We start from the raw sequence: 26981 nt of genomic DNA on the forward strand, positions 1-26981 counted from the left end.
AGTCAATGGCAAAGATGATAATAGGCAAATTGTCCATCACTATTTTCATTACTCTTTATTCCACACCCTGTGTTGTTTTAAGCAATGCATTTCTGTTGATACATAGCAGATGATGTCCTCTGCCTATCGACGTTTTTACTTCAATTCATGATCCTCACATTGAGGAAAACTGACTGAATGAAAATGGTGAATGACAATTTGCCTACCATTTCTTTCGCCGTTGGGTGTACAACCTAGCTTAGAACCAGGATTCAAACTAAATTCTTTGTTGGATCTTTCTTTACACTTGAATTACCAAGTAGCCTTTCTCCACCCTCCTGTGTATGTTTTAATGTTGAGCCTTGTATTGGCGTAGACTTTCCCCTATTTTACATTATAAAGTCCCTGAATTAAACTGATTACATACGTATCTCCGTTTAAAAAAACAACAAATACTTCAATACTGTTTCTTGATCATAAGCTGGATAGATCTAGTCACTTTTACGATACCGAGATATGATGCAGTGATTATACTCTATGAAATGATTCTTGCTTAATGAAGAAGCTTATTTTTTTAAAATAAGGTGGCCGCGGTGGCTCAGTCGGTAACGCGTCTGACTACCATGCTAAAGGTCCCGGGTTCGATCCCCGGCTGGTTCAAATCCGGGAACTTTTCTAACGATGGAAGCGGCCCCGGTGCCCACCCAGCATCGAATAACATGGGTACCTGGGGGAAACCCTGGGGGGTAAAGGTGGTCGGGGGTGTGATGCTGATCACATCACCCCCACTCACGACCGGATCAAGAAAGTGTGGGGCGTTACCCCCACATCCCCTATACGCCTTCATGGCGTGGTGCTATGCACAGGGGAGCACTTTACCTTTACCTTTTATTTTTTTAAATATCCAAGTCTATTGGGGGAAATCCCTGCTACCGCACTCCCTGTGTTTTATCGTAGTTATTCTTTATTATTTATCAATAATTTCCAGTATGATAAAGTGGAAAAGTGATGATTGTCCTACTACTTCACAATAAATTGATCTGAAGACCTTGTTAGAGGGTGGAAATGTTATGTTTTTATGTACATTTTTTATACTATAAAAGTTTGACTTGGTGAGCATTTTAATGTTTTATTAACATGGACACAAGGCTTAACAATGTTAACATTTGCCTTGTATATGGCTTTTTGTTATACATTAAATGGTAAAAGTTATTACTATTGATAATGGATTTATTTAATTGTTTGTAGGTCATAACATTTAAAAAATATATGTATCTAAATATGGAGGATTCCGAAGGATCCCTTTATGTTTTGTTCAGTGTGAACACTGAAAACAATTGACATTACCTCTAAGCTCAGTAAACAAATATCTTAAAACAATTTTAAAGAAACCTCTTTGATCATGTGTGCCATTAAGATTCCATGTATTAAGCAATGATTTCTTTGTTTCTGACTGGTCTATTTTTACAGTTGTTTGGAAGGTCCAACATGTATAACTCTCCATGCAACCGAGGTGCAATATGACCCCAAAAGCCCAACATTTGGAGCCGGAAAGAAGGAAGGAATTCAAGGACTCTACGTGGAGTGGGCAACAGAGGAGTCAGGCATGATAATAGGAGATAGGTAAATATGCAACCACAACAGTTTTCAATAGCGCTTCACTGTTAGTGTTCTATTTCTAGTGGAGACAACTTTATGAAGTGTGTTGGCAAGATACTTAAACAGGCAGTAGTAGCAGACTGGTCTAAAATGACCCAAGAAAAGTGATATGTCGATGACATGATGATCCCATCTACATTATAAATTTGAATACTATATCCCAAGTTTCAGTTACATTCACAACCTTGTTCCCCACATTCAGAAAGCAAAGACTGAAAGGGTGTAGGAAAGTGTACAGAGAATTTTCTTAGATATATTTAGTGTAACAAGCCGTTATTTACACAAATATTGTTTAAAGGAAATGCTGTATGGCTTAATTGTAATCCAATTAGATCAATAGAAAATCAATCTTGCTGTGTATGTTACATCATTTTTCTATGTAGTAGCCATACTTGTTGAGGCATTTGTTAAATCATGGAACCAGTTTGTGTTTGGCTTTCATTGAAGAAATTCACCTCCAAGCCCTTCCATCACCACAGAGTATATGCATATCATACATTTACAATCTTTTCTTAATCTATGTTTTCGTTTCTTGAACAGGCTCATAGAAGTTAATGGGAAACTGGTGCTCCACAAAACAAAGGATGACATGCTGAAACTCCTGGCAATTTCACCAGATCCAGCTCAAATAGTGATTCTTCGATCTCACCCAACTGCTCTGCAAATCCCTGCCGTTTCCGTTAAGGAGGTTCAAAGCCTCAGGGATGAACTGTCGATTGTGCGCGAACATCTGCAACACAAGGAGTCCGTACGCGATGAGCTGCTGCAGGAAGTTGACAAACAGGAAAAGGAGAAGGAAAGCTTACGGAGCGAAAACCTCCGTCTGACCCACAGGATCTCTTACCTCGAGGAACAAGTCGGTGAGCTACATAAATCCCTAGAGCAAGTTAAGAACACGCCAAACAACCTGAATGCTCCGGGACCTGGAAAGAAGAACGAAGAGATCACGGTTAAGAAGCACAACGGTGGAGGAATCCCAGTAAAAGTGAAACCTGAAGTGCACGTGTTTCAGAAAGGTCCACAAGTGACAACAATTATGGCCAACATTCCAGACTACGACATGACTGATCCTTACAAAAGTCCAGAGTCTCGCCACAACTTCCCCACGTTACGAAACAACAAAGCCCCTGACCCACCGAAACCCTCCAATATACCGTCAGTAGCCGGACACCACCACCACCATCACTACTCTAATCAGAATAAAACGCCGGAAAAGACACCAACGGATGCTCGAAGCACCAAATCGTTAGACTGCATGTCTGAGACAAGTTCGCAAGGACATTACAAGAAAAATGAAGCAACAAAGAAAAGGCCGACGCCACCAAAGAAACCGTTGCGCCTGTCGCTTCACCGTGCGACAAGCCTGCAGTCGGTAGAATCCCCGCTGGACACTCAAAGAAAACCAATAAAAAGAACGCACAAAGGTGATCCTCCCGTTAAAACATGGCCATCTGCAGAACAGAACATTGACTCCACTAGGAGCCCATCCAGAGCAGACTCCTGCCAGTCGGCTGGACCAACCATTAGATGGTCAGCTCTTAGTGCTTTCCGCTCCAACAAAAGCAGTGCGAGCTTGAATGGTTCCTTGCACAGTGAAAAGTGGTGCTGACAGACAGTGTCTTTAACTAAATTCAATTCTATAGAGTTTATATAGTAAGGTCGTCTTATTCCGAGACAAAACATCGGTCACCTTTATGCCACTCTCATGGGAAGCAGTCAGTTGCTGTGCCAAAATATGCCATGTAGTGGTTATGTCCCAGTTGGGTTGTGCTATGACCCTGCCCCACCTGTTTCAACTCTCATAGACCGATATAGAATAAAATGAAGACTGAATATACAGAATAAAACATTATCAGAATTTGCTTGCAAACTGTACTACTTGACATACAGTGATGTTCAGGTCAACTAGTATATAAGCAAGCATACATATTTTCCCACCTACTTTTGTCACCCAGGTATTTTTAAAAAACTAATAAGGAACTCTGTCAAACTCGACACCATTAATTTCTACATTTAGATGCATAATGTTTCAATAGAGATCAAACATTGGTGTAACCTTCATCCTTATAACAACACAACCTCAATGAATACAGTAACTTATGTTTGAGGATTTCTATTATGATACCAAGTACAATAGAGAAGAAAGCATAGTTTTAAGAAATATGAGATAAATTACCTACCATGGAAATAAGGATGAGCTACTTATTATATCTGGTTCAGTTCAACAGCCTGCTTTATATTTTATGTTAAATTATCACACATTGTTTAAACTGTATTACACTAAAACAATAAATGAACAAAAATTCAAATAAAAACACTAGGATGAAGCGCAACTAATATGTGCTAGCATATCAATATATACTTGTTTTTTGGTTTGGAAATTTTTTGATGTGGTTTGCAACTTGAACCATATCACTTATTAGGATTAAAAAACAATCATTAGCATAAAATAGTTAGAAAGAATACAATATAATTTCTGCACGATGAATTCAACCTTCACTCTAATTTCTCACTATTTATGACTTAATTATCCTAACTATGGAAATATCATTCTGGTCTGATACTGATATTTTGCCCTATCTATAGGAGGAACCCACAATATTTTAAAAATAATTTATGTATCCCCCTCAACGGCCACTTTGTGACCACTCTGTACATTTGCAGTGGCTTAACTTCTATATTTAATCAATGTTTCGACAGCCTACATTTTTCTCAAAAGCTACGAACAGTGATGTGTAAACATTATTTTTCTGGTTCTGCCCTATTCATGGCAACTTGAGGTTTAAGCTCACATTTTTTGGGGCAAAAATACAGAGTTGATGATTTGATAGGCCTCTAAAATTATTATAAGAAAATAAAATAGAGGTATGAGAAAAATAATGTTTTTTACACATTTAGGAGTAATACATACTTGTATCCCAACATTTACATAACTTTCATATTTAGTTAAAATTTGTGGTTTTTGACAATTAGATCCAATTAGCATATGCTACAAACTTTAACAGAGTTGTATGTGCATTATCACTTTATCTGACGGTGATATAGTAAGCAATGTCAAACATGTGAGTAATGATCCATCCTAACAACTGTCAAGAAAAAGTGTTTACCACATATTTTTTTTAATTTATACAAAAATTTATATTGAGAATAATAAAGACAGCATTGCATTTATCTTCTCATCTAATACCTGATGATATAAGACTATGTATCCATACTTCATTTAGCAGTTGTGTAAATAGAGTAGAACAATGTAGGAAGTAGTGGCATGCTACACTACATGAACTATTGTAAATATGTACAACTATTTTTCTATGTATGTATGCATATGGCAAGAACCAGAAAAAAGTTTTGTACATATATTGTGATCACGCATTTTTATAACATATCAATGTAAGACATTTGTAAATTAATGAGCTTTTTTGCAGTGTGTGTAATTTTTGTATCAAGAATTGCTAAGGAAAATAAAAACCAGTTTTTGAAAATATATCCACTTGTTGTAGTTGTGAATTTATGCATATGCCATCCCATCCATAGCCAGTTTATGAACAATACAGTTGTCTCAATGTGCCAGAAGCTTCTTTTTGAAACTAAACTTTATGGTCTAACAGCCCTTAAAATACCGTGGTCTACAAAGTGACTTTTCATTGCACTCAGTGCATAGAGTCCCATCACTATGGTTTTCTGGCATTCTAGACAGGAGCAGATACTACTACTTTTCAATTAACTCCCCAGTTGTTCTCATGATGGGTCAACACTTCAGTTTTGGGCTCTCCTACCAGGGATCAAACACCGGACAACTCTCACCAATGGTAAGAGTGCTACAGTTACATCGGCCAGAAAGGTGGTATATCCTAGTAGCATATTGGAACAACACTATTCAGTTCAGTTTCTTGCATTTCTTTTCTTGTACTTAAATTTTGTATTTTGCAGAGATCAAAGAGAAAGTGATGACTGATTTGTTTTTTTTTCTGCCACTTTTGGCTAATCACAAAGATGAGGATGAGTGATCATACGATGAAATTGATGAAGGGACACTCACAAAGAACAATTTAATAGACTTATATAGCCATGCAACTATTGTGAATATCTAAGAAACTGGGTTAAGTGAAAACAAATCTCGCGAAAATTCATGTGAATAATCTAGAATTCTAAAACAGCTGTCCTGGCATCAGTCAAATGTCCAGCCGAGACTTCTGCCATGATTACAATGCCAAACTGCATTGTTACACAAATCAGATAACACCCCACAAAATGGCCAACAAAGTCTCCTGCCTTCTTCCCTCCTTCCCAACCCTCTTACATTGCTACAGTATTGCTGCTCCATCTGCAGTCCACATGTGCATACAAGAGTGATCCTTCATAAATACAGTAGGTTGACCAGACCTGTTTTACACCAAAATTTAATGGTTTTGAATCATGAAATTTAATATATATTAGGGATGTGTCGATATGAAATTTTGGCCGATACCAATAAAGTACTGATATAAAATTTACCAATACCGATAACCGATATTCTACCGTTCCGATATAAAATTAGAAATGGTCCTTGAAGAACCTGAAATGTTCATTGACCTCCTTAATAAATGTGTGTTTTGAGGTGACTGCAGTGCAAAAGAAATTGCATATTTAGACATTTACTTTTTTAGAAAGTAGGGTATGGAGATTATCCATAAAAATTACAACAAAATAGCAGAATTTTGCACTAAAGTATCAGATATTTATCGGTATATCGGATCGGTAATTTTACCAATACACCGATATGCCTATATTGGCCGATACTGATAGAGTACCGATTAATCGGTCCCATCCCTAGCAAAAAAAGATCTTTCCAAATTTAACCAATATGAATGAAAATATTTGCTTTCAGTTCTTACATATATCAATCCATTCTATGGAGTGTGTTTGTAGCAAAAACTTGTATATAAATTAATGCTTTATTATAAATATACAAAAATGGGAATATTTTACATCAGCATCATCAAAGAATGTCACACGTCTACAGAAGTACTTCATTGTAATGCCATGTGTATACATCGAAAATTTAAAAAAAATATTATTTCTCTAATGTTTACATGAATTATATCACTTGGTTTCCTCAGCTTTTTGACAGAGTTTCGCCAACAATCCTGACATCTGGAGGAGGGAGTTCACACCATCAACAATTCTCAAATGTGTAAATGCAATCTCCTGAAACAAAAGAAAAACAATATGCACAGGTCTTTTCTAAGATGAACAGACATGAATGCCTCAATGGAGCAGTGTTCTTTGGTATCGTTTGGAAAAAAAAAAAAAAAGTTGTAAAACAAGACACTCGAATCAAGAGTCCTGGCCATTGGTTTATTGGAGTCAAAGTTGACCAAAATGTACTGAATGACAAAATGGTAATGTGTCAATATTGGCAACTTCCTCTCACCTGTGATGAAAGTAATAAACTCAGATTTACAAGAAGTACATTTGTTCTTGCAAACAAGTAAGCACTCACAATGTAATTTTTAATTTCATTTAATATAATCTTGACATTCAAATTGTTTTAATCTTAAAAAGAAAGGGCCACGTACTTAAATGAGTTTATCTTCTTTAAAAATGATAACGTTTTGACCTTCCTGTAAGAATTCATCTTATTTTTCAATTCTGTAAGTTCTGTCATAAGTTCAATACTATTCAATCAATAACTAAGACTTCAAACCTCAACCACATTTTCTAAACATTTACAAGTTCCTCATACATTAAAGAAGTCAATGAAAAAGTTATGCCCTCCCTTCCCCTGAAATGTTGAAAATTATTAAAAAGGGCAATCACCTCATCCCCAAGCGGCAAAAATGCAAGCATAATTTCTGGAATTCAAGGAATTTACAGTTGGTAGACTGTGGTAGGCTTAGCCGATACTGATGATATTCTGTGCTAATTCTCTACCATTGAGCATTTTGACCATAGATCCATTTTCATTACAGTATTTCAAGGTTCATAACAAAAACTTCCAAAGAAGTGGGGAAACATGTAAATGTATATGAGAAAAAGACAGTAAATAGGTTATGAACAGTTATGAAACTGTCAGTATAAAAAATGACTGTGCTCAAGGAACGTACAACTGAAGACCAAATGTGCTGTGGAAGTGTGTTCATGGTCAGTGCCGAGATGCTGAAGAGACTGGGTGTGAGGTGCAAATCTGGTGACAGCAGACCAGACTCTGGTGAAACAGTGGGATAAATGCATCAATATTGACCACAATCATGTTATCTGTACCAGTAAACAGTTATCAAATTTGTATGTTTTTATAGCCACTTGTGACCCATTTACTAAATTACCTTGCAAATGATCCACTCAAATTTCAATGACACAACTGTGGACCATTCCCTGCAGATCTCAACACAACATTGTACACTGGTCCAAATAATTGCTGTAGACATTATCAGAGTTGCTACGATTTTTTGATTATGAAATTCCCTGACATTTCCAGGTTTCCGAAAAATGAAATTTTTCCAGATTTGTTTATCATCATGATTTTTGCTTTTGAACCTTGTGTTTTTCAATTAAATATATAATCCGTTAATTATTATGAATATTACCTTTCACAACTTTTTTTTTTTAATAGCAAATTTCATTTTACACATACAAGAAGACGACAAAATTCGAAGAGTGAAATGTAAAATTACAAATGGCATCAAATGTATTCGGTGCTACACTCAGGTGCATCTAGCCTTCAGGCTACAGTAACAGAGCTATATTATTTCACCATTAACAGATCTCCACAGTATAAAAACAACAGAAAAAGTTCATAAACCATACACAATTTTTAATTTTCTGGAGGATTTATAGTGTTGTAGAAAATGCAGATTTTTTGCTTACATTTATAAATACACAGCATCTGGAGAAATTTTTGTTGCATATAGGAATTCTATAGGAAATGCCAACAAGACTAAGATCTATAAAATAATAGATGATAACCTCATCTTCACCAACTTTTTTGATAATTATGATCATATTGTCAATGTACTTCAGTTATCAATCAGATATATAGACTGCAAGTTTTACTTTGATATTTTTTCTAATATCTAGTATTATAAAAGTGAAAATTTATTACAGAAATTCCAAGGAACCATAATTTTGCACAAGACTGAGAATCATAAGAACGAAAGAAACAAGTTTCTAAATGGAATCTTTTTTTGGAGTGGAATCACAAGAACCAAATCTAGAAGTGGAAGTGAACTGCTTGTTCATTTTGCAAATTTTTCTCTTGCAGACTCCAAAATGCACGTAAATTCCAGACGATCTGCAAAATTCCCCGACATTTCCATGATTTTTCCCTGACAAGCCAAATTCCCTGACCTTTCCTGGTTTTCCAGCTTTTCCTGATGCATAGCAACCCTGATTACGCCCAGAACTATTCTTGAGAGGACCTTGATCAATGTGTGAAAATGTTATAAATTCAAAAAATAATTGTACAAAGCATATCAGGCCTTTGGATCAATAATACATATAAATAGCTTCACTGGCTCGAATTGTAAATTTTCTAAGGGAGATTTCACACTGAACTGATAAGCGACACGTCATTTGGGAACAAACAAACAAACAGCAACAGCAGTGACACACACCACCTGTTGAAATCTCCCTAAAAGTCTCTCTCCATTAATATCAAAGATGCTTTGATACAGACACAAACTACTAACAAAAATTCCTGCACCAACCTTAACGAATTCCATTTTCATAAGTAGTGGCATGTCGTGATTCTTGCAAACACGGAATATGTTGCCTATGATATCTTCTGGTGCATAACCCAGTTTCCACAAATGAGCCACCACCTGAAAAGAAACAAACATATGCCTTACTCTTAACTTACATGGTGTTGCCCAAAATGGTGTACCAATGTGTACTCTGCATATGCTCATCTTATTTTACATACACGGTTCTCAACCTCAAGCCACCTTCCTATCTCCTATTGAACTTCTAGTTTCTTCATGAATTCCATTATGATGATAATAGATTTGATTTGATTTCTGTTATTTAGCATAACTTTCTACCACTTTTGGTTAATCGCGACAATGAGGATGAGTGATGCAATTGGAGGGATACTCACAAAGAATACCATACCCAGGCTGGGATTTGTACCCGGGTCCCCTGGCATCATAAGGCACAGTGCCCACCACTGCCTTGTAAAATAAATGTTTTAATACACAATTCCTCTTGCTAAGGAAAACCACTGAAGTAACCTAACTATATACATTAATTAAGGATGTGAATGTAGAATTCACATTCTTCACTTGAAGTGAAAATTGTTATGTGTGGGGATGTTTGCTTGAACTTTTGTGGGGATGCTCCTAAAGTTGTGTTGAAATAATGAGAGAACTGCGGCGGGATGATTCGCGTATCTTTTCCTAGTGGGGGGATCCCCATGCATTTCTCCCATTTTGTATTAGTGAATTATATAGCGGTTATCTCCACCTATCTACAAAAATATTGGATTGAGAAAATAACACAATTTTACAGATATGTTGCCCAAATGAAATTAAAATCAGGGGTGCATCAGTGTTTAGGCTATTTCCCTCATCATTCTACAAAACAAATTCTTTAGCAATGAAATACAGGACAGAACTCTGGAATTAAAGGTGTAATGACTAAAATTTGTCAGAAAGTATGTTTTAAGTTCACATTATGCTGAGATAATGGGCCTTCTAAAAAAATGGGATTCGAATCAGTCCCAGGTGCCTCCACTGACTGAAAGGAAAAATAGATGCAAGTAGTGTTTGAAATCTTTGACCTTGGTATCTTGTAACAGTAATTACAATTTTCATCCCACCTGAGAAGAGTGTACACGATGGCTTAATATATTGGATGACAGAGTGCGGTCATGGAAGGTGAAGGGGTCTTGGATTTGAGTCAGAGTAAAACTACAGAAAGTTAAAAACATGTTTCAATTTTTAATTCCATTTTCCTACCTTATATGCCTCATCAATGTTTGAATTTACACAATGCTGGATCATTTCTTTCACGAGCAAAGGGTGTGGTTCATCACAGACCTAGAAAATAAAAAAATATGGTTTGGTAACTTCTTTCCTTCGAAATTAGGCTATAATATACTAAAAATAACATTGCCTATGTACATTAATCAAAATAATTTACAACAAATTCAATTTCAATTTTATTACTCCATGTAAACCATATACATTGGATATTTTAAACATAATAAAAGTTATGGTAAATAAGTATCTTACACTTAAATCATTTTATCGGTGTATCTGGCACATATTTGAATTCTGCATTTTTATTTTTGTGTCCTTTGCTACTAATGAGCATTGACTTAGATAAAAATTCACATACAATTTCAGGCTTCTCAAGGCAAAGTTTTCAAAAATTCAAGGGGAAAAATATAGTAGAAATTGTTACAAAAAAATTAACATTGTACACTAGAGTACTGCATTGGACCACTTTCGCTCGAAAATACTCGATCAAATCTCCCATGCCCACAAACGTAGTGGAATGAGTGACAACATCCCATATTTCAGAGCATAATACGCAGCACTGTCAAACTAAAACCTATACCACTCTATGCAATTACAATTCTAAATAATAATTCTGTATATTATTATGTAAGGCTCAAATACAGCACATATGAAAGTATGCAATATCTACATACCGTAAAATAGATACACATGCTGACAGACCTGCCTGAGCAATTACAAATATCGTATCACAGTGCAACAAATACGTGTACATTATTGCTCACTTACCGAAAAAGATAATCATATTCTGCAAAATAATAAAGTGCAGTTATAACATTCAATCGAACATCATTTAAAATGTGACAACGATCGTAGAAACATAAAATGTCAACCTTGGTAGTCTCACCCCATAATCATCTATTTAATTTTCAAATATCTTGGTAAGATATGCAAAACTGCATTTTATCATGTAGATGATAACTATGTTCACTAATTTTTCAATTTCACTTCGTCTTTTACTTCACAATCCATATTTGAGGGCCCATAGACAAATTACGGAAATACTTGTACTAATAGGGTTCGAGAGTTTGAGTGTATTTTGCTCTTTTGGTAATTTTTCACTTGAGCGGAAGAACTATAAATTATGAGTGCCATTTATCATGCGAACTATTGCCGCTTGAGCGAAAAACGCTCATTGCAGCACTCTATTGTACACTAAACATTCATGAATAGTTCCTATGTGTAAGTTAAAAACTAACAATTAACAAAGGGTAAATTATGATCCACAACTCTTTCCCTTGCTGCCATGATATCCAAAAACCAAAAAATAGTGACTTAACATGTTACTGCCAATAGCCACTTTAGATATTTGCACAATTAACCGATTACCCTGAGACATACATTGTTAAAGGGAAGAGCAAATAGCTCACTCTGCTCTGGCTGGTAGAGAACGAGGCATGCACCGTCTCCAGTTGGGATGGCCAAATCTGGAAAATTTTATGCAGATATTTGATAGTTTTCTATCCGGATTTCAAATATTTTACACATTGTGATATCCAAATGTGTGCATTATCCAGACAATTTTATTTTATCCATTTTACAGGCTATCCACATATTCCTTTATTCGTCATGTTCATATTTCACTGTATGGATTTTCTACAAATCCCTTGTCAAACCTGTACTATCCAGATATCTGAATTACCTGGATATCTGGTAATTACTGGATTATCCATTGCATCCAAAAAGGATGGTGGATAATTTGAAATTGGATATCTGCATTTTGTGGCCATCCCTAGTCTCCAGCAGTTCTCTTAGTGAGTGGAAGCACTCATGTGATATTACCAATATTTTCTAGCAGACAGAATCACCAAATGGTGGGAGCAGTATCAGGTTACATTCATGTGGGAGTGCCCAAAATTCCAGAGTTGACCTGGTACTGTGAAGATAATCGGGAAGTAGAAGAAAAGCAGAAGTAGCGGACTGTGGACTCGAAAGCCAGGGAATAGTGGTAATGACACTCAATGAGCTGACTATCCACCGTCCAATGAAAAAGACACTTGATAGGCCCAGACCCTCACAGGACTGTTGCACCAAAGCTTTTTAATTTTTATTTTTTTAAAAGAAACAGCATATTTTGAGTTATATATGGCCACTTTTCACATCTGTGAGGAAAATTCACATTTAATTCCTGGTGCCAAAATTTTCACTCACAATTCCTGAGATTCGAGAAATTTCTTGTCAGTAGACACCTTCTTATCCGTGCAGTCTAAGGTGCAAACTTCCGGCTATGAGACATGCACAGGTTCGAGTCCCCTTCCTTAGATTTTGGCCTGTGTATGGGAGCGGTGGACAAGCTACGAATGAGTAACGTAGCCCAGTCATAGAAACCTACAACAACTGGGGTTTCGTCCTGCTGACCACACATCATCTCGGAACTGGCTAGATGATCTCCCACCTCTGGTGGGAGTGAGGCCGGCAGTCAGTACATACGCACTGGCCCTCACAGGCTGTTATGCCGCGTGTTATCAATGTCTGCATTAGAATGTGGGAGTTTGATCTGGAGCTACGTATACCAAGAGAGATATTCAAATTGGATGATGATTTTTGATGTGTGTGTTAAATTAAACATACAATATACTAACAATTAGACAGAGGAAGTCCAAGACTACAAGAAAGTAAAAGTTTCTTCTGATTTTGCTTGCACAGATAGGCTAATTGGAACTGAACCTACAGGTTAAAATGGAACTAAACACTGTAAAATGTGCCTTCACCAATGATTCAACCTGGAACCCCTTGATTACATGGCAACATCCAAGATTACATGACGACAAAGAAGACATACCTTGAATACATTTTCACTATTTATGTGACCAAAGCCATTGCAAGTGGACTGCAAATTATTCAATGCCTGCCTCATATCACCCTGCGCTGTGAACACAATAGCCTCGAGGCCATCCTCTGTGTAGGACAACTAGAAAACAAACAAGAAACATATTGTCAGTAATTCTCTATTCTGATCTGGGTTTCTAAGCCAAATAAATTAATCTAAAGCACAATTTTATTCATTGGACAAATGATGATGTCTCACCATAAACTGCAAATGGTGATAATTCTAATTCACATTTTTGAACACATCAGAATTACAAACAACTAGTATGCTACAGTTTGCAATTATAGTAACTGTATTCAAGACAGCTAGATATTTATATTAGGGCAAGATGGACATTTATTGATACCTAAGTGTTTACATATTTGACATTTTTGCAATAAGCCACACACCTAAATTTTGGGCAGAAAATAAGAAGATTTTTTTTAAACAATGTTACATTATAATTTGCATATGAACATGTTCTGTATGTTTAGTACAGAGTACTTATAAAGTCACCATGCATTTTAGTGAGAATATGATGCAATACATTTATTTTGCAGGCGATGTGAAACAATGGCAAGAGTAAAGGAACGACCAGCTGTTATTTGTGCCTGTCTGCATGGAATGACGTGTGAATAGCTGTCAGGAGACTTAGCCTGGTAGATGGATTAGTCATGCCTCATTAATTTCCTTAGTCCCTGCTTACCCAACCTGAACCCTTTGAACTTTCATGGTTTATCAAGCTACAAAGTCATGATCCACAATATTCCACAACTGAAGCAATGGATTATGGCAATAGTTAATGTGTTGGAAACTTGTGTTTCGGGCAATGGTGATCACAATGAGTTAATACTTAATTTGTGTTCTATTGTGATGCATGTTTCAGTAATTATTACATACTGTGTAATAAAACCTGTTAATGCAGAAATGTATAGTGACTTTATAACCAGCCTGTATCAAGGAAATTGACAAATCAGAAGTTTCACAAAAAATAAATTTATCACCTTTTGTTGTGTATTTACAAATACATGTTAAAACTAAAGAAATTACATTTTCTTGGTTAATTTCTTGAGACAGGTTTATTAACCTTCAAGTAAGGATTCACATGGCATACCTGCTATAATCTATGCAGTTTTAAATTCGCCAGTTTATTGTATTTTCATGCCATGTACCAGTTCAAACCTATCTTGTTTCACTGTTTGACACAAGTTTGTGGTTTAAATAAAATAACTTGTGGTTTTCTGCACTACGCACATCAATACCAGTAAGCCCAAAGAAGATATCAATTTCAACCTCTGCTGTCAGTTCCCAACCCCTAACATGAGACTGCAACAGTGAATTTATCCTTCTGCGGACCCGTTGGTCTTGCTGAAAATAATATCACCTCTTCAAGAAAGAACAGTAAGAATGAATCTACTATTAAATGTCTCATAAATGAATTTTGAGTCTTCTAAAAATTATCTTTCATCATACGTCACTGCCATTAGGACATGATAACAGAAGAAACTTTCTAACAGATTGACTATATTGTCATTAGAGCATCTCAGTGGATTTCTTTGAGCAATGCATTTGACATACATGTGTACAATTTCCAAGCATACACAGGTATATCACCCCAGTTAGTCTAGAGGGCTTAATGTACAAAAAATACCAAATGCATTTAGAAAGAAAACAAGGTATCAGACTCACATCTTCCTTTTGGCACACTTCTATAATCTTGGCCAATATCTGAGCATCTGATAATCGACCATAGCGTATCATTGCACACCTGGACTGGATAGGCTCGATGATTTTCTCACTGTTGTTGCATGCCAGAGCAAATCGTGTAGTGCTACTGTAGACTTCCATGGTCCTCCTCAGGGCCTGCTGAGCTCCATCTGTCATGCTAGAGGAGAAATAAGTATCAAAGACATTTTTACATCAAGAACAGCATAAAATGTAAGTTTCTCAACACTATTTTTAACATTTGATGCTTTACTACTAAATCATATATGGCAATTACATTGATGTTGTCAGATGAGCACATATTGTCTAAATGATGCCTACATATCGAAAGACAATTCTGAACCAGTTTGAAAATTCCTGAACCCATTGACTATGTTCTTAGTGTGCTGCAGCCCAGTAGTGCACATATAATCATAATTTGTCTGTGGTAGTGATCAAATAAGGATCATTAAGTGAAAGATGCAGTGAAAATGAAACTTAAGTAAACACAGTCATTATCTCCCTGTAAAAATGTACTTTAGTCTATCTTACTAATAGAGTGATATATGAAAGTGAAATAGATGATTGCGGGCTGAAACTGTCAGGACAGATATTTTATAATTAAGTGTCTACGATTATTGTCCCATTAAAATTATATCCCATTGTATATGCTCGAGCGTAGGTGGCTTGCGAGCGAAAGTGACTCCATGCAGTACTCTACTTCAAATAGTATTCCAGTACTGCAAATCTACTCCACCTACAAAAGAACTCGGCTTACAAACAGAAAGGAAATGTTACATCCATATCACCCTCAAGCCTACTTCTACTATATAGTTTACCTGTCTGCTTCATCCAAGATGATAATTTTGTGACAGCCTTTCGGAAGGGTGACTTTCTGCTGAGCAAACATTTTTATCTTATTCCTAACCACATCAATGCCTCTGTCATTTGAAGCATTCAACTCCAGGACTCCCTCCCTAAATGACGGCCCAAGTAGGATCCGGGCAAGGCACAAGATAGTTGTCGTTTTGCCAACCCCTGGAGGACCCTGTATGAAAAATGAAAAAGTTGTAGAAAACAAAATATTACACAAATGGAGTGACATGAATTTCATGTTGATAATAATCAAGTACCACATAAAATGTATCAATACTGATTACCAATATAAAATTACAAGCTTTCTAAGGAACACTAGAATTGTTAACTCACACCCTAATCAAAAAATGTAGCCAAGTGACAGTTCTTGATCTGTAGTTCGGGTCTGTCTGCAAACATACTCTGCTGAGACCAGTCACAACAATTGATAGCTAGGAGCATTACACCTAGCCCTCCTAACCTAATCACATATACATTTAGAATTAGGTGGAATTGCAATAAATGCGTATGTGCTTAGGTTTGGGCCACGTTTAGAACCCTTAGCAATCAATTTTTGTGACTGGTCGCAGCAGTGTGTGTTTGCAGACAGACACCATTAATGTGACAACATAATTACTTTTTTACATTCAAGCATTTAAATGTATCCCCCCACTACATATATTACTCTTGTATCACTGATCAAACTACAAATAAATGTCTGGTGAAGAGAATGCACGTTCTCCTAAAACACAGGATATAAAACATAAACTAGAATTGTAACAGTTGGGCTGAAAAGTTCGTAGGCTAACATAGTAAAAAATATATTTTTGACAAAATTCGATTTTATTATTCAATATAGTTGCCTTTGAGGGCGATACAACGATTATAGCGGTCATACAATTTTTCGATGCCATTTTTATAGTACGATTTCTCTTTAGCCTCAAAATAGGCCTCAGTTTCGGCGATTACCTCTTGATCAGTGCTAAATTTCTTTCCAGTGAGCATTCTTTTAAGGTCTGCAAACAGGAAAAAGTCACTGGGGGCCAGATCTGGAGAATATGGTGGATGGGGAAGCAATTCGTAGTCTAATTCATATATAATTTTGCCATCGTTTTCATTGATTTGTGACACGGTGCATTGTCTTGATGAAACAGCAGTTTTTTCTTCTTCAAATGGGGCCGTTTTTTCGTGATTTCATCCTTTAAACGCTCCAACAACGCTATGTAATAATCTCAGCTATCTCGGTCAACTTCACTTTACGATCATTTAAAATTATCTTGTGGACTTTTTTTATGTTTTCGTCGGTAACAGCCTCTTTGGGGCGTCCACTGCGTGCATCGTCTTCGATGCTCATTTCGCCTCGTTTAAATTTAGCAAACCACTTCTCAACGGTTGATTTTCCTGGTGCAGAGTCCGAATAATGTTTATCAAGCCAAGCCTTGGCTTCAACAGTATTTTTTTCTGACAAAAAGCAATGCTTTATTAACACACGAAATTCTTTTTTATCCATTTTTTCACAATAACAAAAGCTGCTTCACTCACAATGCTATATCTCACGAACTAATTATCTGGCAGCTGTGAAATTTATACACGTATCTTTTGAAGGTTAGTACTAAGTAAAAATCACATTGATTTAATTCTAGTAACGCCATCTATGAGTCAGCCTACGAACTTTTCAGCCCAACTGTTATAGTGAAAGCAATATGTACATACAAGAAAAACTATACACTAGTTTGATACGGTTAAAATACCATGGGAATGAAAAACACCAGCAAACGTGTGAGAAATGTGCTTAATACATTGTAAGTGTGTCAATAAAATAGAATCATAAATTGGATCATTGAATTTAGATTTAATTTGGCACCTCAAGTATTGATCCAAGCAGCAAAATTGAGAAGTATGTTGCTGGCCTCAACAGCAAAGTACAAATGCCAAGAATAGAAAACACAAAATATCACTTAAAACAATTCAAATATTTATATTTTATTTAATTAGTAAGATTTTCTTCTCTAGTTATTACAAGTGCACAAGGACCTCCTTTACCTTACTCAAAATTCGGGCCTACCCAATGCCGTGGTGGTAACATCATCGCCTTGTCATCAAGTGGTCCCGGGTTTCATGCTTGGTGGAGGCACATTGCACGGTGGTTTGGTTCCCACTTTAAACTGTATGTTCAGTCCCGATTAGCCTATCTGTGCGTAAAGTGGACTTAAAACATCAATTCAAACTTACTCAAAATTCAAAAATCGCACCACTTTCAAGTACACGAAGGAGCGTAAAGGTCAACCTCTCTTCAACGCAGTACATCTAAAAAAACTGCACTGTTGAAGGCTAATGAGTAGGGATAGGATTTTTATGACCTAAAAAATCACCAAAATATGCTCTTATGACCTAAAATTGTACAAAATATGCACAATAATTTGAAAAATATGCCCTTATAACTGGACTGTTTGAAACATCAATACCTAAATGCTGAGATATTTTCACACATGCACTATTTTTAGTTGCAATGCACAATAAATACTTTCTCTAAATTTTCAAATAAAATGAAAAAGATTTTGCTACAGCCCAAAGAACGAATCCACTTCGAAAATGACTGTATATTTCTTGAAAATGCAAAAATATGCTGAATATGACCGAAAATCCATCAAAATATGCTAATATCATGCAAAAATGGCCAAATATGCTTTTAAAAAGTGCCTTAAATTAATTAGTATTTCTATAATATGAATTTCTATATGTTTCGGGAACACATCACCCTTAAGAAAAAAAAAATATGCTAAGTCATAGAAACCCTAGCCCTACTAATGAGACTTCAGGATCTGAACCATGACACAGTATTATCCTCTGTGAGATTTGCATCCTGCTCAGGTGTGCTAGTGATTGTCCCTGCATCAATTTGCATTTGTACTTTTGTTATATAGTGTTGCTTCTCTGTCACGTTTTTATCATGACGGTATGGATGACATGATGAAATTAATGAAGTCATTCACAAAGAACATCCATACCGGGATTTGAAACTGGGAACTTCGTTGGCTGATCAAACGTTGACCACTTAGCATGTCTGACAACCGAGCCGGCTGTCACTGCATCTATTTTAATCAAATCATCACAGTTCATCCTCATCATTGCAATTAGCCAAAATGGCAAAAAAAAAAAGATGCACATGAAATACAGTGAACCCTGTCATAAGCAGACTCATTATTAAGAGGAAATCTTGATACATGGAAATATTTACTGGTCCCGTGACCTTGGAGCTCACAATCATGTTCCATTCCCTGGATTACAAAACCTGTCTAAAGCAGAAAGGGAAATTACTTGTTTTCACTTTCTGGAAACTTTACTCAAGATGAGGCCTACATTTTATACTTTATTCTGACAGTTGTCATAGTGACTACAAAGATACTGTTCTTGATCTTAAAATGGGATTAAAAGTGGTTCATGCATGTGTGTGAGAGAAATTTTCTGTCAAGCACAACATGAAGCTGTTCAACATCGGTCAAACAGAAATTTTGAAGCGATACGAAAACTGTGCTAAGGGAGAAATAAAAAGAGAACTTAAACGACAAATGAAGACATTTAATGAAATAGTAGGAGTGGTATGTCTGTGAAAGCGAGAAAAATAAGCATGTGTCAGATCCTATGTTACAAGAATATGCTAAAGAGGTCACTCAAAAAACTGGGGAAGACTGCATTCGAAGCATCTAATGGACTGATTGATTTGTTGTTTCAAGTCCATTTTATGCACAGACAGCCTAATCGGAACTGGACCTGAAGCTTAAAGTTTGATCCGAACCACTGTGGCTCCACTGGGTATCGAACCCGGACCCCTTCATTGCAAGGCAACAACGATCTCATGGATGGTTTGAGAGTTTTTACAAAAGAGTATGGTATGTATTTAATTTCAACTCAATGTTTATACATTCCGCCTTCATTAACTGAAACCAGACTTTAGTGGGAAAATGCTCTGGTCACTTCCAAGTCTCTTTAACAAATCTGTCTTTTTTCTTTTTGACACCCTTGAAGCTCCTTTTAAATACGACATGACAAGCTATGTTTAAACCTGCTGGAACTTTCTACAACCTGTTCGAATGATTCCTATACATCTATCTATACATGCATTAGTAAATGTATACAGCATATTAATAACTAAAATACCAAAACTGTCATAATGTGCAAGCAGGTAATAACACACACTCTCATCTAAGAAATGTATGCAAATACAGCATGCTCACTATTTAGGCAATATCTTTGATTTTTTCACCTGGTAAGAACAAACCAAATGAAAAGAGTCAAAGGTAACCTGATTTTTACTCTTGCACATATTGTAAAACCCTTGCCACATTGGATAGCAAAAGGCCTTCTGTTCAAGTGCTCAGGTACCACTTTAAATGTAGGCATGATAATAAAATTACTTACTGCTATAATAATATTTGGCATATTGCCATTTCTTGAAAACACCTCCAGCCTTGATACCGTTTCCTCATTCCCAACAATATCTCTGAATGTTTGAGGCCTATATTTCTCTATCCTGAAATACAATAAGCACAATGTTCTCAGTATGATAAATTACATGCTCCTTTGGACAAGTAAATCTTAAGCATTTTGTTTTAGCATCTTTTGACTGGGAAGTTTCATAGGTTTGTGAATCTTATTAGGAAGGACAATATGGATCAATTACCATACTGAACAGCCATAACAACTTATTGAATGTTTCATAGAGAATGATTTTTCCATTCCATGTACTCCTATGTATTTATTTTCCAGTAAGCAGCCACTCATTTGAGGCCAGTTTTCAATTCAATTAACACATAATGGGAAGTTTGTGAAAGTATGCACGCTTATGCTACAGAGCAAAATGTTTCACACATGATATTGATCTTAACAGGAAAAAAGTCAAATGTATACTATTTGCTTTCATAAATTTTGTAACAATACAGGAGAATAAGCAGCTACTGCTAAAATCATTTACAATGCAAAAAAACATGGTTTCAAGAATGGTGTTCATGTAATCTTGGGTATGAATGTACAATATAGAGAATGTCTCCAATTTCTTTCCTACTTCTTATACTCACTATATGTAGTCCTGGTAACGTATCTGGAGTTAAGATTTGGGGGTGACGTGTAACAATTGTACACTTACGTCTATATATGCTGCAAAATTAAGTTTTCCATTACCGCGATCATTCTCCATACAGAAACATAGGAACCATGTTTGATGATATGAACAAGTGACGTTCGGCATTCGTTGTGCTGTCTACAGCATTGCCACACTGTTGCTTCATTACTTGCAGAGCATTAATTGTTGCTTCATTGCCGGAATGCTAGAGCATGTGGAATGCGGACTTTGATTACAGTTTGGCAACTGTGTTTGAGCGTTGTTATAGAATTGATTGATTGATTGATTGATTTAGTTTATTTTACTTCGCGTTTTGTGCCCCTTGGCTAATTTGCGAAGATGGGGATGAGTGATGAAATGATGAAATTGATGAATGGACATTCACAAACAACCAAGCCTGACCGGGATTCGAACCCGGGACCCTTGGCATCGCAGCGCGATGTGCTAACCACTCGGCCACAGGGTCGGGCACTGTTATAGAAAAATGGCATGTTGCGTAGTGAGGAAGCTAGTGCTACAAAACTTATCCCTTGTTACAATATGTGCTCATTGGCAAAACATTTAACTGATATCTCCACGAACCATTTTCGGTAAGGTTAGGGTAAGAAAGGATCTCGAATTTCGTTAATATTTGGTATATTAACTACTTTTGGCCTTCTAATCAGTACATTATGCACGGGTAGCCCCACAAACCATTCACGGATAGCCCCACAAACCATCTCCGGTAAAGTTAAATTAGGCAAGCTTAGTTAAAATTTTGTTTGTAAAAAAATGTGATACAGCTCTAAAAAAAAAAAAACAATAAGGTAAAAATCTGATATTCCACGGACACCTATAACTTCTTCGTTTTAGTTTTGTTGACATTTGTACTTACCTATCTGCTTCGTGGAACATTCTTTAAGGTGTATTCACGTTTTTTGTCCCGGAATTGGTGGGAAATTTAAACTAAAAAAATATTTTTGTTTGAAATTTTTGAGTCCAAATTTCCCACAGATTCCGGGCTCCGCCCCTGGGGTAATTGACCTACTGACCCAACCGTTAACGTGGCCCCACCTCCGCTCCACTCCGGCTCCCCAGCTTTTATCTGTAGAGTCCCTGTTAAGGGCATGTTAGAAATTGGCCGGAGTCACCTGCCCCCAAAGGAGCCCCAAACTTTTAAATTTGAAGAAATCCGTTACATCACACAAAAAACCTTCCAGATGTTAGACAATGCTACAGGAACTTATTACTGTAAGTAGTTTCTTCTGTAAAAATAAAGAAATCTATCCGGGGGAATATCAGATTAGTACCAAAAATAATTCACTTATATGGCTTTTTTCGAGATTTCCAGATGTGACCACCACATTTTAACAACAGATTCGTGATTAGAAGGCCAAATTTAGTTAGTATACCAAATATTAACGAAATTGGAGACATTCTCTATATTGTTCATACGCTCCTAATCTTGTAGTTTTACATTTAAACACCAGGGTGTGTGCCAATCAATTTGGTTTGAAACCATACTAAAAGATGGCATGGTGATTGATTTCCTAATATTTCTGTGGTTCGGCATCGCAAACTTTCTACTTTGCACGATGTTCGAATTAGTTAACTGTCACTTACTTTCACTTTGAACAACCCAGTGCTGTCGATTATCTCCAACTGGTAGATAGTTAACAGAAAGATTAACTCGACATTGAATAAATGGCCCTTACTGTATTCTTGGATATATGGACTACTGCTGCCATGTGGGGAGCATTTTCTGGGGCTTTTAACTTGAAACATGTTTTGTGAAATCAGCTGTTGTGTGTGAGTTTCGATCACTTGAGCTTAATGACCATTAATGCTTCAATAATTGGGTTAGGCTGGTCAAGTTTGAGGTTCTTAGCATTGCAATAATGCCCACAAATGCTTTCCCAAATTTTTCAAATGTTCTGACGATGTAATCCAACATATATAACAATTGATCATGCTGCAACATGATTCAAGAACAAAATCGCTTTGTGCAACATGAAATATCTCCATAGATGGAAGTAGTATTCCATACCAAACATGACAAATGAATTGCTACTTGCTGGGAAATACATATATAGAACACACAAATCATTTTCCAACTTGTGCAAAATAACTTTGTGTTGTTACAATCTACATTTTTCTTTGGTACATTATGATTATTAGTTTCATGGCCATTTCCTCCATGTGTATACAATATTTTCAATGCAAAAAGAACACATCTGAAGGTGAAACTTACAAGTGCAGATGCTTGTACAACTTTAAATTGAGCTAATTACTTTTTAGAAGTTTCAAACTTACTTTGACAATCACTTCTGGTATTTCAAAAGACTTCCTAAGGCTCCCATAAAACTTGAACTGTTATGAAAACATATATTCTTCTAACTGTGCTAATGGGGAAGGAGATATCACATCTCTATTCTCAAAAGAGTCTAATTTTATTAAACTGTCTACAATAATCCACGGTCCTGTGATTTCTCTGTGCATCATTCCACATTTGATATGAACATGCTTGGAAATCTTCCATTAGAGGTGGGAGAGGCTAGGCCTATTGTTCGGCAATGGCTTTCTAAAGAAATATTATTTCCATTCAAAATGCATTCATGAGGCAGGTTGGGGTAGATGGCTCCAGTATTTCCACACTTGGTCCGACTTCTCTATGAAGAATGAAGATTGTGAGATGTACTGAATGAGCAGTGTACTTGAAACTTGGAAACAGAGTGAAATGATATTGGTGTACCGTTGAACCCTTGGGAAAGTGAAATATTTTCATGGTTTGTGAAAATTATCTTGTTTATGAATATTTTCCATTGTTTTTAGCTCGCGGAGATCTGTTATTGTGAAACAAAGTATGTCTGTTACCTTACCGTGAAGCAGAACACCTGCTTTGTGCAAGTGAATATAGCACCAAACACGACATTACACAACAGCAATTATAATTTTATGTTGTTAGGTTTGGATTTGATAGAAATTTCCAGGTAAAACTTCGATAGCGTCCCAATGGATTTCTTCATTTTTACACAAGAAACTACTTACCGAAATGAGTTTCTGTAGCATTTAGAAGTATGTGTAGGTATTTTTTTGCATCGAGAAAAACCGATGTTGTCCATATATGCTAAATTGAACGAAATGAGTGCTAATGGAACCTAACCTAACCTCGTAGACATACCTCGTCCCCGTGATGGTTCGTGGGGCTATCGTGAATTTTTGGGGCTACCCGTGGATGGTTTTTGGGGCTAACGTCAATGGTCTGTGGGGCTACCCATGGATGGTTTTTGGGGCTAACGTCAATGGTTTAATAAATACTCTTTATGTCAAAAATTGAATTATTGGTAACCAAATTATTTTTTGTGAAAAAAGCAAAATAGCACCTTGAAGAATCTTTCGCAATGCAGAATAGGTAAGTACGAATGTTAAAAATGACGAAATAAATGAGTGAGAGGTGTTGGGACGCTATCGAAGTTTTACCAATTTGCGATGTGTTCCTTCGCTATTTCACTGTGCAGACAAAACAGTTTTTTACTAATAAAAAGCAGCGAAAGTTCTCAGAGATGAGTTTTTACTTACGCAGGCCATACTTTGGGATAAAAAATCTCCGCTATTTGTGTCTTTCGCACGCTGAAACCAATTTTATAATACGTAAAGCATCGAAATCTGTCGATTAAAAAAAAAAAGTTCAACGTAACTCTCAAGGGGGGTACAGGGAGTCAACGGCCCCAAATGCACTTCGAACAATAGCCCACCTCCGTAGCAGACTAGTTAGCACATCACACTACGACGCCAGGGGTGTTTTGTGAATGTAATTTATCCCCATCTTCACAATTAGCCAAAAATTGCAGAAAATCAAAGTAAAATAAATCAAACAAACAAGCACTTCGAACCCCGTCAATATGTTGAGAATACGGTAACATTATCGTATGAGGGAAACTGATTCCTTCAAATTTACAGGAGAAAGTACTTACGGAAATCATTTTCTTTAGTGTTGTGGAAGTTCCTGAATGTAGATTTGATCCATTTTAATGTGAATGCATGTTGTTTTATGCGAAAATCTCTGTCTGACACGCTGTTTCTGCTCCCGCCATTTGCTTTCTGCACGAGAGTGCAATGTTCCGTGTGTGAAGATGATGCAACCCCATAGCAAGTGTTTCAGCCTCGCCGTGTTTTCACTAGAACATGACGTGTCGAGTATTTTTAATATTTATTTTATTTCTTTTAACTATGCTTGCCTAACCTAACTTAACCTAACCTTACGGAAAATGGTTTTTGGGGCTAACGTGAATTGTTTTTGGGGCTAACGTCAATGGTTTGTGGGGCTAACGTCAACGGCTTGTGAGGCTAACGTCAATGGTTTGCGACGTATTAGCAAAATTTCCGGGCACGAAAGTAGATATTTTCCGGTGAACGAGGTTGCAACATTGCATAAATCGACAAAACTCTCTCAGAACGCCCCCTAAACCAGTACGCTATCACGGCCATAATGTGTTACAGATTTGAAACAAGTAACAGTAAGTACTCTTAAATCTAAGAAATAGACATTGGTATGCATTATTTCACTTTAGGAAATGTTCCACAATCGAAAATAACACGTTAGCAATGTAAAGAAGTCCGAAATATACGATTCGTAGGGGTTTCCCTCATACGATAATAATACCGAGAATACTATGGCGCCCTGTCATTTGGAAGCTATGTCAAAATTAACGCTTGTTACGAACACACCTTAACATTGATTCAAGGCATATATATCTCACCATGGAAGATTATGTTGTGTGGTTTTCGTTCCTGACGATTTTTGAACCGAGGAAGAGGTTTCTGCAGTTTCCTCTACTTCCATATTTTCTTCGTCCGCCATTTCAGACCCAATTCCCGCCTTTAACAAATAAATATATCTTTCGTATACAGCATGACAAACTTCCATAAATCAAACTCCTAATTCTAAAAAACTATTTAGTCTCGTACAAGAACACAATTGTGTTAATTAAGTGCAATCATTTAATACATATGTGCGAAACCTTTCATTTACTATAAAGAATGATGTACAATTACACTGTATAAAAAGTAAACTGTTGTCAAATGAATTGCCGCGTTCGGAATTTGGTTCGGCGATAATCGGATATATCATGCTGTTCGGCACACTGACCTAGCATGTACAGTAAAACGCATAAGTATTACAAAATAAATTGTCCATCAGCATCATAGGCGCCGACTCCACTGTATAAAAAGTAACCTGTTGTCAGGTGAATTGCCGCGTTCGGCGATAATCGGAGATATCATGCTGTTCGGCACACTGACCTAGCATGTACAGTAAAACGCATAAGTATTACAAAATAAATTGTCCATCAGCATCATAGGCGCCGACTCCATGGGGCTTGGGGGGGGCTCGAGCCCACCCAATGTTAACGATGTGGGGGCAGAGCCCCAAATAATTTTGCATAAGAGGATGTAATGTATTATTTTGCTTCTCTTTTAAAGATTACTCTGAATTGTGCCATATGAACTTAACTTTAAAAACACATTTGAAATGTTCTAGACCATCAACTTTGGGGGGCTGATACCGCTAAACCATCAACTTTGGGGGGGCTATGACCAGAGACAGCAAAACACATGACTTATTACTATATACTAAGTATATAATTGTGAGTATTGTTAAAATTTTTACTAAAAAGAGGTTCAAAAGAAGATGTGCATAAACTGGGAGAGTGGATGGGACGTTCGGGCTACAAATGGCTCTCACATGACATTCAGAACGAGATCGTTGATATATTAGGGAGATCTGCTTTGCCCTCCGTGGTAGCAGATATTAAAAGTCGGGAATATTTTGCTATTATGGTTAACAAAACTTATGGCATATCCATACGTGGACAATTAATAT

At 36.6% G+C, this 26981-nt stretch overlaps 2 protein-coding genes across 2 annotated transcripts in view; one reads left to right on the forward strand and one right to left on the reverse strand.

Moving 5' to 3' along the window:
- The window catches only part of sprt (PDZ domain-containing protein sprite), a 130352-nt gene extending 125239 nt beyond the window's left edge, over positions 1–5113 (forward strand). The window contains exons 8-9 of the mRNA XM_083128426.1: positions 1450–1602; positions 2179–5113. Of these exons, the coding sequence (XP_082984552.1) occupies positions 1450–1602; positions 2179–3247 (1222 nt within the window). The 3' untranslated portion in view covers positions 3248–5113. The remainder of the gene's footprint in view (positions 1–1449; positions 1603–2178) is intronic.
- A 1451-nt stretch (positions 5114–6564) lies between these two features.
- RfC4 (replication factor C subunit RfC4) lies at positions 6565–26120 on the reverse strand. The gene is made up of 8 exons (XM_083129127.1): positions 25861–26120; positions 20422–20533; positions 15987–16195; positions 15133–15328; positions 13417–13545; positions 10572–10652; positions 9324–9437; positions 6565–6825 (listed from the first exon to the last, which is right to left on the reverse strand). Exons 1-8 carry the CDS (start codon positions 26025–26027, stop codon positions 6721–6723), a joined length of 1113 nt encoding a protein of 370 aa, XP_082985253.1. The 5' UTR covers positions 26028–26120; the 3' UTR covers positions 6565–6720.
- Between the last annotated feature and the right edge of the window lie 861 nt (positions 26121–26981).

The sequence above is a fragment of the Lepisma saccharinum genome, chromosome 9 (assembly GCF_977018435.1).
Source record: "Lepisma saccharinum chromosome 9, izLepSacc3.1, whole genome shotgun sequence".
NCBI classification, from domain to species: Eukaryota; Metazoa; Arthropoda; class Insecta; order Zygentoma; family Lepismatidae; genus Lepisma; species Lepisma saccharinum.

Excerpts from the sequence above, each read along its gene's own strand:
- RfC4 (XM_083129127.1), bottom strand. The coding sequence starts at position 26,027 with ATGGAAGTTTGTCATGCTGTATACGAAAGATATATTTATTTGTTAAAG. Across the intron at positions 10,653-13,416 it reads ATAGTGAAAATGTATTCAAG|GTCTGTGATGAACCACACCC; the intron begins GTATGTCTTCTT and ends TTTATTTTCTAG. Across the intron at positions 9,438-10,571 it reads ACATTGATGAGGCATATAAG|GTGGTGGCTCATTTGTGGAA; the intron begins GTAGGAAAATGG and ends GTTTCTTTTCAG.